Genomic DNA, 20,027 nt, shown 5'->3' on the forward strand with positions numbered 1-20,027 from the left:
ATCCCTAATTGTTGAAGTGATGAGTGATACAGGATATATATTTTTTTATACCAGAGAAATCTCTTTGTTTGGAACTTTAAGAGATTCTAGTAAACCTTGTTATGCTGATCTGGTAGCATACCTGGAATCTTATCTATCTAGTATGTTATCTTGCTACACAAGGACTGGACTTTTAATATCAGTGATCAGGAACACTGTTGAGCATCTCATTCAGCTGCATCTAGAGATTTGGTTCTACCTGGCCCTGTGTCACTCAATACACTTGAGAGGGACTTAGGTGGAAGGAGCACTTTATATGGCAGGTTCCTCATGAAGAATGCAGGGTGGTCTTGGAGGGGAAGAAATTGTCTGTCAATCATTGGGATGTCCAAGAAAGCACTTTGGAAGTTGCCATCTGGTCATACTCTTTTACACAAGGAGTCTCCACCCTGTGTCTTGGCAATGTCTGTTATAGACATTGTCTGGTGGTAACTGCTGTCTCTTATTGTATAGATTCAGCAACTGCAACCCTGGGCAAATGTGGGCTATACACACAAATATGGGATTCTCAAACCTAAAAAATATACTTGGCCCCTAAATATTATTGAAAGCAATTACTCCTGCTGTCTCAACTCCATTTTTCTAATTTGTTTAGACTCTGGTCTAAATGTCAGTGTCTTTCTTTGTAGCCAGTTTCTGTTATAACTAGATCTGTGCCCACAACAGCAAGATAGATTAAAAAAAATACAGGATTGGGAGGGGAGAGGCTTCCTGCTGCAAGTTTCAAAAACATTGTATGGATTGTTTTTCTGGTTGTATGGTGCTAGTGTGGTATGCATTCACAAAGCATGACAACTGAAGTAAATGAAGACAGGATCCAGGGCATAGTTGGGTAGTGTTTTGTTTATATCTGCTTTGTTGAGTGTGCCATGGTTTTGGTGAAAGTGTTTTCCCCACAGCTGGAGTCAAAATCAGATCGTTCAGTGGCAGTTGTTTGATATCCAAGCTGGAGAGTAATCATTATGACTACCGTAGGTTGATGATCTTCCTGTTGATTACAGAAATTCCAGCTTAGAGTTAAACCTCTCCTCCCTCCCCCCCGCCCCCCCCCCCCCAATTAGTGTAAAAGTACTTCTGGTCATAAACAAGAGAAGGGTTTCAACATTTCCCAACATTGTCTGAAATTCTGTCTCCCTGACTCTTCAGGCCAACTTAATAAAGCAAGATAGGGAAGGTGATCTGAGCTATATAATCATAGAATCATGGAATCATAAAGTTGGAAGGGGCCATACAGGCCATCTAGTCCAACCCCCTGCTCAACGCAGGATCTTTTCCTACTACTTTTATCCAAGCCTTTACTTTGGTTTCAGATAGTCTAAAGCAGTGGTCCCCAACTGCCCCGCCCGTGCACTGTGCATGCACGGTCGCGCATTGCGCATGCGCCCTGCGTGGCCGAAATTGCGCATGCGCGGCACTTTTACGCATGCGCGAAAGTGCCGCGCATGCGCGATTTCGGCCGCGCAGGGCGCATGTGCACATGCGCGGCTCGGCCCTGATTCCCTCTCCCCCCCTCCCGCAGTAAGAAGCTTCCCGGGTCACAAACTTGCGGCCTGGGAAGTTTTTTACTGCAGGGGGGCGGGGAGAGGGAACCGCGGCCCGGCGCCATGGCCTTCACGGCCCGGTACCGGGCCACGGACTGCAGGTTGGGGACCACTGGTCTAAAGGGATACAGGATGTTCTTTGAACTAGAAGAGGAGAAGTTGTTGACATACTTTGGCAATGGTCTTTTCTTTCATTTGTGGGTGAAAAATTTTGGTATGCAGCTGCTGTCTCAGAGGGGCAAACTGTATCTGCTGCTTGATTACTTTAATCTTTATTTTTTAAAGAATGTTGTTGTTAACTACATATTCCTTTTCTCTCTTTCTCCCCAGTACAACCTCACAATGGTAACGAAACTAGGAAGAAATGGGAAGTAAAAATTAACTTTTTAATTCGGCCGGCTACAGATACTGGGGTGCTTTTTGCTCTAGTCAAAAGTGAAGCAGTCGTCCCTTTGTCAGTTGCTCTTATTGATTATCATTCTACAAAAAAACTTAAACAGCAGGTATATATTATGTTATATTATTATATATATAATTTTTGTTATGTATATGGTGTGTTGGGAGGGGCTTTGAAGAACCACAGCAAGACTGATTCATGTAAACTGAATGCCTAACCAAGCCAAAGTTAAGCAATTTTAGGTCTGATTGATTTCAGTGGGAGAGCTTTAAGCACATGCTTCATTCTTCCTTTGAACAGGACATTAAAATGCTAATTTTGCAGGACTGTGTTCCAGATGTCTAGATCCCATTGGAACAGGGAAGAGTACAAATGGAGGAGCATTCAGAAGTCTCATCTGAAATGTTCCCTTTTGTGACATTTTTATGAGTAGGTCAGATATGAACTGCTGAATAAGATGTGTACTAGTGGTGAATTTTCAGAGGCCATTGTTGCAGCCATTCTAGTAAACATGCTTAGGATCATCCACTAAGTCTTTTTACTTGAAATCTGTTACAAATTCTATGTAATGTAGCTGGGGGAAAGTTAAATTTCTGGACACTAGGGTCAAGTCACTAGCAGAGAGGAGAAAATATCTTCCCGGGCACCAGATGGACTGATGCTGTATCAGCCAGTTTCAAGGAGAGGGGCTATGGCTGAGGGGCAGAACATGAACTTTGCATGCAGATGGTCTAAAGTTCAATTCCCAGCATCCCCCATTAAAAGGATCAGGTAGAATGTGATATGAAATATTTGCACTTAAAGACCCTGGAAAGCTGCCGCCGGTCAAAATAGACAGTACTGGCCTTGCTAGACCCATAATCTGATTCATTATAAGACAGCTTCATGTGTGCACATTCATAAGGACAAGTATATTGAATATCTTTGTGAACTTGCTGTGGTTGTAGTTAACTTCAAAATAAACTTTGTTCAAAGTTTCCCTAGTAAGTAAAGTAATGCAGAATGTTTGAGGATGGATGCCCATTACAACTTTAAATGACTGACTAAGGCCTCCGTAAGTGCCTTAAAGGTAAGGGGGAGGGGGTTGTGTGAATATGTACCACTTCCATGTTGTTCCTTATTCTTCCTTTGCCGTTCAGTTTGTTGTTGTGACAGTGGAGAACACCGTGGTTTGCAGACTGGCAGTAAACATTTGTGATGAGCAAGAGCACTTGGTTGATGTTGCCGTCAACAACAGTCAAATATCGCTCACCGTGGACGGGACTGCCGGACAGAGTGAGCTAAGCAGTTCACAGCTAGAAGAGAACTTGACCATCCTGGATGATTATTTGCAGTCATCTGTAAAGACCTACGTGGGAGGATTGCCAGGTGATGATCACATTTTGCAAACCGTATTGTTGTTTCTTTCTAACAATTCATGAAACTGGCAGTCGGGGAAACAGTAACTGAACCATGATGTTCTCAGTCTTTGTCCTTATGAAGGATCTTTTTCATCACTGGGTTGCTTTTTAAAATCATGTTGCAGATCAGGCTGACCTTATTTTTGAATAAGGTGAAAGTGAATTGTAACTGCGCCTAGGGAAAAGGAGCAATCTGTTCTCCTAGAGAAACCCGTTGTTATTGCATTGAATTGCATCCCTTGCTTTGTTTGCAGATCTGCAGTAAAGAAAGTGAGGGTTGCATAGAAGTACTGAAGGAAAATGTGCAAAAAGCTACATTAATTCCCACAATCATCTCCTGAGAAAGATCTATCATTGTAACACAGAAGTCATTCTACAGGGTAGCAGCTCTGCTGTTAGATTCTGGTGTGACAAGAGGAGTTAAGTTATCTATCTCGTCTGCTACTGTTAGACCTTTGAGAATGCAAAACGGGCAGTCCTTTTACATTGCAGTATCATTAATGTTTTCATTCATTCCCTCCATCCCCAGAAAAACCTGGCCTTTTGATATTGCTCTTACCAGAAGACATTCGGATGGATTCATTTCACTGCCCGTTGGCAATATCTTGGGGGCCTTCTCACTTTAACGATTGAATACATGTGGGCCATTAGTGAACGTGGGAACAATTATATGTGTGGCACAACTGCTCACAACTTGTATGTAGGATATTCCTATGGACACCATCAACCCAGGTGGCCAAGTGAAAACAGATGAGTAGAAAATAACAAATATTATTGCTCGAGCAAGTGGGTTGAGCAACAGCTGAATCAGTTTGGACTTGGCTGACTGATATTGCAACCAAATCCCCAAATACCTCACAGTTCATATTCTAAGATTCTATTCTGACATCTGCCAGTTTTCTAGGGCTTCACTGTGTCAGTGAGTCTCCTCTGACTGCTCACAGTGGGTTCCTTCCACCTGTTCCGCTCTTCAAGTTTCCCTCCTCACTTCAGCCCAAAGATCTCAATTTTAACTCAGGGCTAATAGGGTCAGAACTGGCTGAGAACGAGATGGAAAGAAACCTGGGAGAGCTCAATGAGAAAAATCACCCCAGTGTGCTGCAGCAGTGAAAATGTCAAACTCCATGATGGAACTTACTAAGAAAGGGACTAAAACAACTAATGTTATAATACCCCTGGATTGATCTGTGATGCAGAGTCATTTGGAATACGTTATGCTTGCAGTGGGCAGTGGCTGAGCTGGAAAAAGCACAGAAAGAGGCAACCATGATGATTTGGGGATTTATTTATGTAATTAATTACATCACATGCTGCTCTACCCAGTGAACCAACTCAGGTTTCTCGTCTTTTCTGTGGGGGAAAAATGCTTAGGCTCTCATGGGCATTATGCTTGAGTTGGTTACAGACACACCACTATCACACTTATGCCCTGACCTGGTTAGCCCAGGTAAGCTCATCATATTTTGGAAGCTGAGCAGAGTTGGCCCTGCCTAGTATCTGGTGGGAGAACAAAGAATAGCAGGGGCATGACATGGAGGCAGGAAAGGGTAGGCCAGACCACCTCTGAACATCTCCTGCCCTGAAAACCCTACAGGGTTGTCATAAGTCAGCTGTGATTTGACCACACTTTCCACCACCTCCATCACCTGGTAGTTAGTCAGGTGGCCTTAAGAAAATCATGGTGTAAAAAGTTCAATACATTGCTAAGCGGTCCAAAAATGTAGAATGTGAAAGGACTGGAAGAGGGAAGAGATAAGATGACGATCAGGAATGTCCAGCAGGGTCCTGACACTGCTTTTGTTAGTTGCCTTTAGGGTCTTTAGAGGGCCTGAGTCTCCCTTAATTATAGGGCATCTTTGTCTGCTTTTCTTTTGGTGTTTTATTTTTGGACTAGCTGAATCTGGCAGCCAATGTTTAGAGAAAGGAGAATTAAGATATCTCAATTTGTGGATAAATTCTGCGATCTGGAGAAGTGAAAATGCTTGCAGAGGTTTCCCTTCCCCTGTCCATTAAAAAAACCCTACATCCTCCGGTGATTTTTATTCAAATAGCTGTATTCTGAAAAATGCAGTGTTTTCCCTGACTTGCAGGCCATTACTGCCTGCCTGCCTTAAAGCCTAGAGGATTAACTTTATTCTTTATACTTTTGGAGGAAAGGGGTTGGATTGCGCTTGACACAAACTGTTATACTTCAGGAGATAGAATGAGGAATTTGGAAGATCCTCTCCATAAATCCAGAGTGCCTGGAAGATTCTAAATGTGTGGGACGGATCATACTATCTCAGTTGCTTCTTATCTCTTTGACTGAGGTTAAATTAAACAGGATTAAAATATTCTATACTTCTGCTAGATTGTGCCTGGTTCTTCTGCAAGTTCGCACATTCTGGTCTCATCAGTTCTTTTTCTTATTAATTAGGGGTGGAGGTGGTGGGGTATACATATTTGTTTTCATCTGCAGTGACTGTGCAATAGACCCTTTTTTTCTCAGTTTGACAACATGATAAATAAGAAAAAGATGAAATCATAAAAAGAGAATGGATAAATCCAATCATGCTTATTAAAAAAATGGATATTTAAATCTGGTTCTAGTGATGAAATCTGTCCCTTTTTTACTGCACAACAATGTGTCTGCAAACTGTGTTGTTTGTACATTATAAGTTCATACATTTTATTATTTATTTCCCCTCAAGTATAATGATTTGTATCTGATGATGAAGTGTGCCTGCACACGAAAGCTTATATCCAGAATTAAACTTAGTTGGCCTTAAAATGCTCTTATAACCTTAGCTAGAGAGAGACCAGTTCAAAACCACTCTCTCTGTGTGAATGTGTGTGTATGGGTGCAAGCTAATAATTCTCTGTAGTTTTAAGTAACAGGTGGATTATGAATTAATAGTAGCAGATAACATTGATATAAGCTGATTTCATCATGTATTGGCTTATACTAAAATCCTGTCTCTCTCTTCTTGCTTCAGTGTTTACATGGATACTGGTAGGCATCTACTAAGAGTTTTTTTTTAACACTTCCAATGAAGCTTTGATCAAAAGATGTATGACCTACGTAATTACCTTGAGTCTCATTAGTGCAGATTTCCTTCAGTGTGTCTGAGAAGAACAGAAATTTATTATTTGGTTGATTCTTAATAGCTTGTGAGACAGGGTCGCTAACAGGCCTCATGAAAAACGTCTTGCCCTTTTAATTGGGGCAGATGAAGTTTTGCAAAATTTGGAAGTAACTAACATTATGTGTCAAATAACGTCCCATTCAGCTTCTCATAAAAGGACAGGATGTTTTTTCTCCAGGCAGTTAGCAACCCTGAAGTCAGATAAATATCTGTATCTGATATCCATGTCTCATGCCTGGCGGTAAACTTTTCATCTTTCAAACAGTACTACTAGGTAAGAGTCATGTGCAGAACAACAGTGTACACGGTAGACAAAAAAGATAACGTTTTGGGCTCAGAATTGTTTGTTCTTAATCCCATTTGATTTATCATGGCATTTAAGCCTATTCAGTGTCATTATTTTGTTAGTTTCCACTGGCTTCAATATGGGACCACAATCCCAGGAATAACAATAATAATCTCAAGGAACACAATTACAGGAATAACTACCCAAACTATCTTCTGTGCCCAATTTGTAGGACCAGTTTGATTACACTTCTTAGTTGTATGGAGGACAAAGGAAGGTTTAATTATATTGTTTATGCATTTTCTTTCATGTGGGGGTAGGGGAGTCTGTTTTTAAATGGGACACTACCTTCCTGTATCTGGTTCTTTTCAGCATACTTCCTCCAGCCTATCTGATTTCTGGTATGGAAGCTAGGCTAGGAGAAACATGCTTCAAGCAGTGGGGGGGGGGGCAGTAAAGCTAGGAGTGGGGGAAGAATTTTACTTCCCCCTTCATGCCTTATCTGCAAACCAAAGTAGATGTTGCTCTCCAATTTCACCAGGATGGGTAGCCTTATGCCTGGAGGGTGGCAACATCTGCAGACCTCCATAGACCTCTCACAAACAGAGATCTCATACCCTTTCTTTGTTCACTGATCTCTCCCATTGGCATGCTCACTTGCTGTCATGGCAGGAAGGTGGCACAGCTTTAGACTCTCCTGCTCTCTTCTCGCTTTCCCTAGTCTACAGTCTAGAGTGTCAACCTGGCTGTCCACAGGTGCAAGTAGTATATTTGGTTCTGTGCCCCGAAGGAGAAATGCATGCCTATTCCCCGCTGGAGGTGGGTAGAATGTGTGGTTTATCTCCCACCCTAGCAGGCATAGCCTGTGATAAGAGGATACTACCCTTGTATAGGACTGAGAAAAATCTTCTCAAGCCAGCAGGCAATTAATGCAGTTGGTGGAAGTGCTGTATGGAGAAATGCTGGTCCAATTGCTCTTGTTCAGCAGGAAGATCCTGAGCCTTCGTGGAGGGTGGTATATAAATCTGAATGAACGAATAAATAAATAGAGAAATAAATAAATAAACAAATAACTCTTCAGATTCCATTATGTCCCAAGCAGGCCTCTATCTGCTGAGCTGTTTTTCCTTCCTATTGTTTGTGGAATAATGACCAAATCTGTGTGTCTCCAGGTGTTATAGAATGGCAAAGTTATTGAATTTGGATTAGTTAAACTAACTGTATTGAAGGATAGACATCGGGTTTTGTTTTATCTGTGACTGCATTGTAACAAGCATGTGGAAGGCTTCTCTGTATTCTCAGTGCCAGGCCATTGATCAGCTGTTGGCTACAGAGAATGCGCACTTTGTTCTTAGGATGGCCAGCCTACAAGCAGGTCAAAATTGCATATCTTGTTCTTTCCCTGTAACAGAACAGCCTGCTTGTTCTGAGCGGCAGATATTGCTAAATCCATCCTTTGTGCTATGACAGAAGAACATCCTTGCTGCATAATCTGTGTCGCAAACCCAGCCCTTCTACCAAGGAAATGTCAGGGAAAGACTTCCTGAACATGGCAATCCCACTTGAAGGGTTATAGAGACCTTGTGACCCTTGACCTGCCCCTGCAGAACAGATTTTTCCCTGGTGCAAGAACAAATCTCACTGTAAATAGAAGATCTTGTAAAGCAGGATAGGAAGAAAATCTGAAAAGAGGGAAGAGTGAGAATCTATATAGTTTTAACTTGTCTGTGCAGGAATGGAAACCCAACAGCATTTCATTCTCAGAATGTTTTCCTGAATTACACTATTCAAGTATTTGTGAAGCTCCGGTGAGTCGTAGAGTTGCAAATATTTGCAGAATGCATAAGGGAGGCACTTGGTTTTGGTTCTTGGTTAACAAGAATGAGGAATCAAGATCAGAACCTTCAAAGATGTTTTCCTTCCCTTTTCTTTAAAATGCAGATGTTCCTGTCACTTCAACTTCAGTCACCGCTTTCTACCATGGCTGCATGACACTGAAAGTTAATCAGCAAACTCTGGATCTTGATGAGGCTCTCTACAAATCCAGTGATATCACGTCTCATTCCTGTCCTCCAGTAGAGACTGCTCTGTAGATGTGATTGAAGTCCCCAAAGTTTTATATTAAAAAAACCCCTCTCAATGCTCTTTTTTTAAAAAAAATATACATATATATATATATAAAGATATAAATTATTCAGACTTCCAGCACTGTGTATAGTTCTCTTGAACACTGAAGTTATGTAGAGCTAATGAAACTCAAATGTTCAAATTAATTATTGAAATATTTCTTTGCTTCAGAGAGTTTCAAATTTGTAATATATTTGTAAATAGTTCAGAAAGCTTAATAACCCAAAGCTGATTGCCTAAGGTGAGTAGTTAAGGGACAGATCATGTCTGTCGTGTTGCAACTGGTAATATATTCTGCGTGGACTGGAAGATTTAAAATAGTTCTGTATTTTTTTATTACCAAATGCTGCTGCTTGATTTACAAAATATGAAAGAATAAAATATGAAACTTTTTTGGACTCAACTGCAGCAAGGGAGTCTTTGTTTGGCTGGATTTTTCCCTCCTTTCTCTCATCCCCCCTCCCCCGATGGTTTTTGATGTTAGTTCAATTTGGCATCAATTATTTTATTTGCCAGTGAGATTTTGCAGTTGGCATCCTGTCTAGGGAATACCAACTGCCGTAGTTCACACCTAGCTTATGAAGTACCACACATAAGCACCTTCTACTTGAAGAAGTTTTAAAAGGGAGATGGGAGATTCAGTAACAGATCATGAATAGATCTAGTATGGTTCTGAATCAAAGCGACCTTGCAATAAATTTGTATAAAATGTATGCTACTCATTATTTAATCAGTGAAGTATTTTGCTGCAGATTCACTCAAAATAATGCATTGCTTCCCCTCCCTTTATCATAGATTATTCATGTACAGTCATTGGCTCCAACCAGCACTTCCACTGGAAAAGACCGGTGATTGGGGTCCCCTTTTACCATTCAAAATGGGGTTTATGGGGCCTGCATGGACAAAAGCCAAGTGGGACAGTGGTGGCATGAAGGAGATTAAATTAAATTAAGCCCCAAAAGCAGGATCGATCCACCCATTCTCTAGATCAGGGGTAGTCAAACTGTGGCCCTCCAGATGTCCATGGACTACAATTCCCATGAGCCCCTGCCAACAAATGCTGGCAGGGGCTCATGGGCTTGTAGGGCTCTAGATAGGGCTCTGTTTATGTAGAACTCACTCAGCATTGGCTGCACACAGCTGACTGAAATGGAAGTTTTGAGTGATAACTTGTACTGTTGGAGTTATAGAATTATTAAGTGTAAGTCCATTGCGGGAAATCATGAAATTAATCATCAGCGGTGCACACCAGAACCCATTCTGCACATTTCTCCATATAATAAAACATGTCATACGATGACACGTCTTAAAACAGGAGGTGATCAGCCCTGAGCAGGGGATATTTGACCAATAGGAAAAAGGCAGTCTGAAGGATCTGCCCAGCAACTGCTGAAAAAAACACAACCTTTTTCCTATTTGGTGTTTTTTCTCCCAAAGCTCCCAGCCATAATGGAAGGAAGGAAAGAGGGCACAAAGACCCAGCCACTGGAAGGCCTTCCAACCTGCCCCTACTTCAGGTAGTGAAAAGCAGGATATATAAAATACTTCTAACAAGGGGTTTTGGAATACAGGCAAAACATCTCATCTAAGCTAGTGAAAAAGGTGATGTTAGGAGGGATGCCTAGCAGATAAAATAAATACACATAAAATAAAATAAATACACATCAAGATAAAGGTCTACCTGCATTTCTCAGTTGTGGATAATGATAAATTTTATGTACCAAGAACAAACACTGTGTAGCTTGATGAATCTGTAGCATACAGAAAAGATAGCTTTATTTTGATAGTATTAAGTAAAACAGAACCATCTATTCACACAAAACAATAGCTTCAGATATTTTAAAATAATTTGAAATTTCAATATTTACTCTTCAGAATGCTTTCTCTATCCATTCTATTACATGCATAGGCTTAAAATGTACAAATATATTACACACAGCATATTTTATTGTAAAATAAATGTCACAATCTTTTGGAAGACATTACCCCAAAAAAGGAACTACATTAATATCAATGATAAAGGGAAATCTTTGTCAGCTTCTCTGTACCGGGCAAACTCTGAATTCTCTATACTGGAACAAAAAAGGCGAAACTAACCACAGATTAAGAAAAATAAACTAGGCAGCCAGAATCCTAAACATTGTTCTAGCAAAGGAGATCCACACACAAAACAGCTTGGCTTGCAAATGTGCACCAGCATTTCTCTCATATGAATGGAGCTGGCCTACCTTCCTTGGATGTAAATGGACATCCCCATTCTCTGTCCTGGGCCACTAGAATAGTTATGGGGCCCTCTCTTAAGCAGGACTTTGCTATCTTTGAAATATCTACTGGAAAAAAATAGTTACTTTGGGGAAAGAGCAATGATAGCAGAAAAAAAGAGGTTGAAAATGACAACATTTGCCTGACACATTGCTCTAGTTCAGAATTTCCATGAATTGTCTGCTGGTTGCAAATGATTTGGGTATGAAGAAGACCAATACCATGCCTCACAACATGACATGATGGCATCCACAAAAATCTGCTAGCCAAGGTGGTGAGTTCTCTTCTTCAACCTTATAGTCTCTTGATAAAGGTCTCCAGGCTATGGGACATATGGTGGCGGCTTTTCACCAGACAGGAAATAGGTTGGGGTATATAATGGAGGGGCATTGGGAGGAAGACCATAGTTGGAGCTGGACTGAGATGGTGGCTGGGTATCATCAGATAAGGAAATATCAGTAGATGAAGATGTTGGGAAATTGTTGGTAGGCTGTAATGAAACAAAAGAGCAACAAGATAATCGTATGTACCTTAAGAACTGAAAATGGATTGTGTAATTAGCTTCAACACTGGGTGCATGAAAGTTCCTGTTAGTCTTTAAGGTGTTATGAGGCACTGCTGTGGTTTGTAACTTTCAATGACCAACTAGAACCAGTGTGGTGTAGTGGTTAAGAGTGGTGGACTGTAATCTGGAGAACTGTGTTTGATTCCCCACATGCAGTCTTCCAAATGCAGCCAGCTGGGTGACCTTGAGCTAGTCACTGTTTGAATAGAATAGAACCAGTCGGAAGGGGCCATCTAGTCCAACCCCCTTTTGAATACAGGATCAGCCTAAAGCAGCCAGCTGGTGCTTGAAGACTACCAGTGTGGGGGAGTTCACCATCTCCTTAAGCAGATGATTTCACAGCTGAGCTACTGTGAAATTTTTTTCCCGATATCTAGTCAGTGTATAATTTCAGCAGTTGTTTGGTTGGAGCCAATGAACCCCAGCAATAACATCACTCAGATCCCCCTCTGGATGGATCCTTGAGAGCCAGATCTGGGTTCACTATAAGAAATAATAACAACACAGCAGTACAAATATTAGCCAACAACTAGTCTGACTGTTTAAATAATTTTAATAGGTTTTAATAGATAATTATTGTTTGATAAATTTATGTTGTTTTTATGAATTATTGAATTGTTCTTACCAAAATTGTTGGAAACCACCCTGAGTTGGCTAAGTCGAGAGGGATAGTCAAGAAATTGAAAAATAAATTTACCAAATAAATTACTGTGGGTCATAGAATCATAGAGTTGGAAGGGGCCATACAGGCCATCTAGTCCAACCCCCTGCTCAACACAGGATCAGCCCTAAGCATCCTAAAGCATCCAAGAAAAGTGTGTATCCAACCTTTGCTTGAAGACTGCCAGTGAGGGGGAGTTCACCACCTCCTTAGGCAGCCTATTCCACTGCTGAACTACTATGACTGTGAAAATTATTTTCCTGATATCTAGCCTATATCGTTGTACTTGTAGTTTAAACCCATTACTGCGTGTCCTCTCCTCTGCAGCCAACAGAAACAGCATCCTGCCCTCCTCCAAGTGACAACCTTTCAAATACTTAAAGAGAGCTATCATGTCCCCTCTCAACCTCCTTTTTTCCAGGCTGAACATTCCCAAGTCCCTCAACCTATCTTTATAGGGCTTGGTCCCTTGGCCCCAAATCATCTTTGTCGCTCTCCTCTGTACCCTTTCAATTTTATCTACATCCTTCTTGAAGTTAGGCCTCCAGAACTGCACACAGTTCTCCAGGTGTGGTCTGACCAGTGCCGTATACAATGGGACTATGACATCTTGTGATTTTGATGTGATGCTTCTGTTGATACAGCCCAAAATGGCATTCGCCTTTTTTACCGCCGCATCACACTGCCTGCTCATGTTTAGTTTACAATCCACAAATACCCCAAGGTCTCGTTCACACACAGTGTTACCTAGAAGCATATCCCCCATCCAGTAGGCATGCTTTTCATTTTTCTGACCCAGATGCAGAACTTTACACTTATCTTTATTAAATTGCATCTTGTTCTCATTTGCCCATTTTTCCAGTGTGTTCAGATCTCGTTGAACTCTGTCTCTATCTTCTGGAGTATTTGCCAGTCCTCCCAATTTGGTGTCATCTGCAAACTTGATTAGTCCCTCCACCCCCTCATCTAGATCATTAATAAATATGTTAAAAAGTATCAGACCGAGCACCGAGTCCTGAGGTACCCCGCTACTCACCTCTCTCCAGTCTGATGAAACACCATTGACAACAACTCTTTGAGTGCGGTTTTTTAACCAATTCCCTATCCACCTAACTATCTGAAAATCCAGATTGCAGTCCTTCAACTTATCCATCAGAACATCATGGGGAACCTTATCAAAAGCTTTACTAAAATCCAAGTAAACGACATCAACCGAATTTCCACGATCCAGCAAACCTGTTACTTGGTCAAAAAAGGAAACCAGGTTAGTCTGACAGGACCTGTTGGAGACAAATCCATGCTGACTTCCATGGATCACCAAATTGTCCTCCAGATGTTTGCAGATCGCTCCCTTTAATATCTGCTCCATTATCTTCCCCACAACAGAGGTCAGACTCACTGGTCTGTAGTTTCCCCGGTCATCCTTCCTCCCTTTTTTGAAGATCGGAATAACGTTTGCTCTCTTCCAGTCCTATCTTCTGTCCCCTCTCAACCCTCTCTTCTCCAGACTGAACATTCCCAAGTCTCATTCTCAGCTTTTCCTCATAGAAGTTGGTCCCCAGGTTCTGGATCATCCTTGTCACTTTCACCTGCACCCTCTCAATTTTGTCCCTGTTCATTTTTGAAGTGGGGAACCCTAAACAATGCTCCAGGTCCAGTCTGACTAATACAGTATATAGTAGGACTATGACATCTTGCGATTTTGATGTGATGCCTCTGTTGACACAGCCCAAGACTGCATTTACCTTCTTTACTATCGCATCACACTGTCTGCTCATATTTAGCAGTACCCCAAGATCTTGTTCACCCAGAAGTGTATCTGCCATCTAGTATGCATGCTTCTCATTTTTGTGATCCACATGTTCAGATCTCGTTGAATGCTATTTTCTCATAGAGCTGTTCTTGCAGAGCAGTTTTCGTAGAGCTTTCTTAGCCCCACCTACCTCGCAGGGTGCCTGCTGTGGGGAGGGGAAGGGAAAGGTGTTTGTAAGTCACTTTGGGATTCCTTCAGGTAGTAAAAACTGGGGTACAAAAACTCAGTTCTTTGTCATCTTTTCAGGAGTCTTAGACATTCACAAATAGGAGGAATCTGGTTTCATTTAGGACTGCATTGGATTAAAGCAGTTCTAAATGGTGATTTTCATAGGAGAGCTGTCCCATAGGATTTTCTTGGCAACATTTTTACAAGGTAGGTTGACCGGTCTTTTCTTAACCCTCCCCATTAATCAGGGTTGGCATGTGATCAAAATGGGCACTGGCCAGAGTATTTTTCAACTAAAAGAAGCAGTGCAAGGTTGAAAAATGTGGCAACCGTTGAGCCTTAGGATTGCCAAAAGCTGGACTCAACTGAATGATTTAAAATTTTAATTTTTGATGTGGATCACATCTTCTAGTGCACTAGGTGAAATGAAAGCTATCGTGGATGTGACGTACGTAATTGCTCCCCTCCCCCCAAGCACACCAGAAGATGGAGGTGGCCAATGGTGGTGGCAGAGGCCAAGGAGGCCAGCACAGCCATGGCAGCACTGCCTGTGGAGGCTGGGCCGACCGCAGTGCCACGGGCCAGCCCAGTCACAGAGGCGGCACCTGTGGAGGGCGGGGCAGCCATGGCAGGACATGCCAGCCCAGTCATGGAGGTGATGCCTGTGGAGGCTGGGGCAATCCTGACAGTGCTGTCTGTGGAGATCAGCCCAGCCTCAGAAGTCCCAAAGGAGCCCCAAATCCATGTGGATGTGTTCTACATAAGGGGCAAGAATCCTTGTCAGTAGATTTATTTTTAGTATCTATTCTAACTTTGTTTAATATTGCAAGCCATATTGAGCTCCACAAGCAAAAAAAAAAAAGATGGTCACTAAATATTTTAAATAAGCAAATATATAACACACTGGGTACAGATTATGTAACACTTAAGAACAGCTAACAGACCGAATTCATAGGTCACGATAAACCAGATTAGAAACTATGGGTAATTATGACACTGAACCGCAGTTTGGATTCGTAAATCATCCTTCACAGTACCGAATTCACCTTTTGAGTCCACCTTGTCACAGAGTCAGCCGTAGAGAGAGGATGTCTGACAGTGAGGAAAGAAGCAGAATAACTGATTTATGAACAAAAGTATTGTCGTATGTCTTGTTACTCACATCTGAATTTGTTACTTCTGTCTGGACATCCTCTCCATCATGTGGTCTCTGGCAAAGGATATATTTCATTGCACAGACTGCAGTTGTTGTCGGTTAAAAAAAACCCCTCATAACTTCAGTACATCTCAAAGCTGCCACAATAGAGTCGCAGTGTCTGCTCTGCAGAAGTTCAACTTGTTGGCTCAGTTTTTTATTGTATGTTCTGTGCAATAAAATATTTGAGATGACACACTGCATACACTTTTACAGTCGGGGAGAAGAGGGTTTCATCTGTGTATTTCTTGTACCGTGAATACATACAATATTGATTGGTGAAGGTTTTATTTAGGAACGAGCAGAACAGTACACCAGCCCTGGCATGAGATCAAAAGAAGAAAGCCCCTCCCTATCACCAAAAGAAGCTCCCTTGGCAAACAGCACTTCTACAATGGAGTAACTTGCAGGCAAATAAGGCAAGAAGACAGAACTTCTCCACCTACCTGAAGCGGTAAATGGTAGGATGCATAATGAGGAACAGCTGCTGCAGAAGGACAAAATCCGGTGTATGTCAAAATCTGCTGGGCTGGATTATAGAGGATCTGTGGTGGAGGAGCAGAGCTGAAGGTAATTTGGGACATCGGTGCCTGTGCAACATAAGAAAGGAGCCAACATTTTACTTATTTGCTAAGTCCTAATTTTTATATTCATCAGATTATTATTCTGCATGGGCTGAACTAGGCATTATGATGCTCATGGGTCTTCTGTCACAATTTCCAAGAAAAAGTTGGTCATTTGAAGCTAGCACAAGAGCCTGAGCCAGACCTGGGCCATGACAGGACCAAGCTAGCTTATTTCCTCCACATACCATTCCCAGTGCCGAAAGGGTCTTGTAGCCTATTTAAATGGCCAGATTCTTCTTTAAAATTATGTCAGTGGCTGTGGCTGCTGTAACATCTACTCTGGCCTTGGCATTTCCCCCAAACAATGTCCTAGGCAAAGTGCAATCCAAATTGAAAAGGTTTTTTAACAATGGAACTATCTCTTTTACGCAACAAAAAAGTCAACAGATCTGCAAGCAAGGGATGGCAAGATTCTCCAAGGCATCTGATTGCATGCCTGACTGCTATTCAGTTCCGAGCAGATACCCATCAGAATACTTTGAATAGTTTACAATTTCTAGACATTTCAGGCAAAGTGATTACCATTGTTAAGCAGATGCCTTTCAGCAGACAGCTGTAAAACCTTTTTTTGCATAATCAGAACAGTTCCATTGTAGCAGCAGAACTGAAACACACCAAGGTCATTCTGCATAGGTAGCTACGTCAGAAAGGAATTATTTGCTAGAACATTTTTCTTCAGCTCTTTTTGCTGAGTGTATCCCATACATAAAGTAACCTTGACAAAAGGAAGCAGCAAGCAGAATCAAATGCCAAAAGCAGCAGGAAACCCAGTGAGGAAGAAGAATGACCTTGATGTGTTAAGCAGATACCCCCTTGATTGGGGAGGGGTGCGGGTGGTTGGAGGAAGCACAGCAAAATTACTTAAATACTTCTAAGCCTTTTCATGCCCACAATCTGTGAGGAAAAACATTCTAAATATATGCAAAGAAAGGAAGTTGGATTAAACATGTACAGTCACAAGTGTGCTTCTTCCACATTCCAGAAGAGGTGTTTCTTTCTTTCTAGTCTTCCTTTGAAAAACTGCAGTTCCAAGGAGGGGGAAACCATTCTTGTCTCCTTGCAGTACCATTTTGTATAGGTCCAGAGCCATGTCTGTAGAATGTAATCACTCTGTTCTAGAAAGTTCAATGTCATCCAGGACAAAACTCTTACTCGTATTCTCTTATATTCCATGTGTTTTGCCCTGTCCTGTGGCTTTCAGTCCTAACCTTTGACCTTCCTCTAAAGGAAGAGAAACATTTCCTCCCCCTGCTTGCTGTACAATTTTTCATTTTTAAAGAAATCATCCCTAGAATGTAGTTACAGCAATATTATGTTAATACTAATACACATACATACATACATACATACATACATACATACATACATACATACATACATACATACATACATACTGAGCCTCTAGCCCAGCCTTTTTAACCTTTTGACTGTGGAGGAGACCCTGAAATAATTTCTCAGACTTTGAGGAACTCCAGAAGTGATGTCAACTGGTCACAACCCCTGCCACACCCCAGAAGTGACATCACCACCCACACCCTTAGCCCTCCTTTTGCTCCCTCCCCTTGCCTTTACTACTACTATGGCAGCTCTACCTCATGTAGGCCAGAAAAAAGAGTAGGAGCTGAGAAGACAGCCCAGACACTACCACCCCATATCATACCACTTCTCAGTTGTCGTGAACCCCCTTCCAAACTCCTGCAGACCCCTAGAAGTCCATGAACCCCTGGCTGGGAATCCCTGCTCTAGCCCCTTCTAGAGCAGAGATGTATGGGGAAAGGCATAAATCCACAGTGGAAGGGATTAGAGACTTACTTTTCAAAAATGAAAGCTGGGAATTCAGAGAACCTGGTACACGTGATTTAATTTTATATTCACATAACAGTAATCTAGGGCTAATATCCCATTGTTCTATAAACTGTATAACCCGAACTCCTATCCCATGTACTGAAATGGTATATTAACTGGAATGCGCTAGGACTTTACAATACACTTAGTGTAGTGATAAAAGTGATTGTTATCAGCCCCGCACCGAAAGATCTTCACCGACTGCCCATCTGTTTCTGGGCATAAGTCACTATGTTAAAGCCATAAATTATTTGGGTGACAGAGTACTTGAAGGACTACCTCCACCCATATTGTTCAACCCATCAGTTGAGATCATCTTCTGAAGGCCTGTTCTCTGTGCCATGACCTTCTGAGAGGGGAGGCAGATGGCAACCCCAGACGGCACTTTTTCAGTTTTGAAATGCTTTCCTTCAGCATAAGGAAGCTCCCTTCAGTTAAGCAGTTCTTGGGCTGGAGGAACTCCCTTCTACCCTCAGGCAGGATACCACACCATGGGGATTTCTATCACTGGAATAGCTCAAGACCTTACCACATCTTTAAATGCACCAAGTATTGCTGCAGTAATTATGCCAAGAAACAAGCCAATGATGTTCAAGACAGTGGAGGACCAGAGCAGCCGATACAGGTGAACCACATCCTGGCAACTGTTCACGCCTAGGAACTCATAGTAGCTGGTGGAATGTTCTGAGCTGGCAGAAATGGGGAGAAATCACATCACATCATCAGGAATTAAGAAAAAAACAGAGCCACATTCCCTGTCCCCACCAGGTTAATTTCCTCTCTCATAGTGGTGCACTCAAAGCTGCCACAATCTAGCTTCCTTCGTCTGTAATGAGACTGATGGAACATCCAATGTTTTAAAAACAAGTTTCTAATCTTCACTAACTAGGGAAGGACTTTACATAAATGTGTGCGAGTTTTGGAGGCTGCAGCAGCTAGCTACACTTCTGAATCAGTTCCTATCTCTTCGTTGTGTGCTCTAACCTGGCCTGGGAACCTTGAGTGACAGCAGATTCAAATGGAATTCTTCTATTGAGAGATACCGTTAGGAGTGGCAGTTAAGAACAAAGAGCTGACTGGGAAAGAAGGTGATGGGAGTAAGAGGATCAAGAAGGATCCCCATTCAAGCCTGAGGGGATTAGTTCCTAGGAAAGAGGGGGAGGGGCATTCCTATCCAGTTTAAAGGAAATAGGTGGTGCTTCTTAGCCAATGGATAAGAAAGGAAACTGGAACTTGTTTGAATGTTCCTGTCCTCGCCAACCTGTCTGTGAGAGAAAGAAGCTTATGCTTGCACATTTAATCAGAGACTGCCAAGAAACCTCTCTCCTCAAGTTTTAAAGACTTGTGTGAATAAAAGAAACAGTTGTTTAGGACAAATTATCTGGCATTTATTGTACATAAAGTTACCTATTTCCTGTTGTTTGTTTACCCCATCAGCCCTGCACCTGATTCCAGCCTGATCATTTCCCTTCAAAGTTAAACAAAATAGTTTATTTTTAAACGACATCAGCCTCTTATGTGCCATTTTCAAAACAGGACATAAGAAGGATGTTAGTCTCTCCCTTCAATTCCCTAGGCTGGGTAAGCATATATCTAAATACATTCAAGTAGTGCTGGGTAGGACAGCCAGAGGGGAAAAACAGAAGAAAAGGAAAAGAGGGCTGATCAGCAAAGAAGAAGGGAAAACCCTGTGCGGGAGGGTGAAATTATCATATATGCCATTTCAGGAAACATTTTTTAAAATGTAAATGCCCTTGCCAGCTGTGCAAACACCTGCTGTATAAATCCAGGACTGGAGCACCCACCAGTTTTTTAATAGCTGTAGAAAGCACCGCACTATTTCTGTATAATGAGGTTATCCAAGAGCTACAACCGTGCTAACAATAGAATGGAATCTGAAGGGAGTGCTATGCTAAGGCTAAAATGCAAGGAGGGGAGGCACTTCCTTTGATCTTGCCTAAGGGCTCTGCTGCTTAT

At 41.9% G+C, this 20,027-nt stretch overlaps 2 protein-coding genes across 4 annotated transcripts in view; one reads left to right on the forward strand and one right to left on the reverse strand.

Annotated features, from left to right (window-relative positions):
• Window positions 1-9,313, forward strand: part of GAS6 (growth arrest specific 6) — a 52,874-nt gene extending 43,561 nt beyond the window's left edge. Inside the window, exons 13-15 of the mRNA XM_077343670.1 lie at window positions 1,911-2,083; window positions 3,117-3,345; window positions 8,730-9,313. Of these exons, the coding sequence (XP_077199785.1) occupies window positions 1,911-2,083; window positions 3,117-3,345; window positions 8,730-8,881 (554 nt within the window). The 3' untranslated portion in view covers window positions 8,882-9,313. The remainder of the gene's footprint in view (window positions 1-1,910; window positions 2,084-3,116; window positions 3,346-8,729) is intronic.
• Window positions 9,314-10,710: 1,397 nt separating this feature from the next.
• TMEM255B (transmembrane protein 255B) overlaps window positions 10,711-20,027 on the reverse strand; it is a 54,259-nt gene continuing 44,942 nt past the window's right edge. For 2 of the 3 annotated variants that reach the window (XM_077343672.1, XM_077343671.1), the window contains 3 exons: window positions 18,580-18,739; window positions 16,026-16,169; window positions 10,711-11,667 (listed from right to left, as the gene is read on the reverse strand). In XM_077343672.1, the coding sequence (XP_077199787.1) occupies window positions 11,500-11,667; window positions 16,026-16,169; window positions 18,580-18,739 (472 nt within the window). In that variant the 3' untranslated portion in view covers window positions 10,711-11,499. Of the gene's footprint in view, window positions 11,668-13,487; window positions 13,646-16,025; window positions 16,170-18,579; window positions 18,740-20,027 lie in introns of those variants that run through there. The other variant, XM_077343673.1, reaches the window with a different exon arrangement.

Source organism: Paroedura picta, chromosome 6, assembly GCF_049243985.1.
Source record: "Paroedura picta isolate Pp20150507F chromosome 6, Ppicta_v3.0, whole genome shotgun sequence".
Taxonomy (NCBI): Eukaryota; Metazoa; Chordata; class Lepidosauria; order Squamata; family Gekkonidae; genus Paroedura; species Paroedura picta.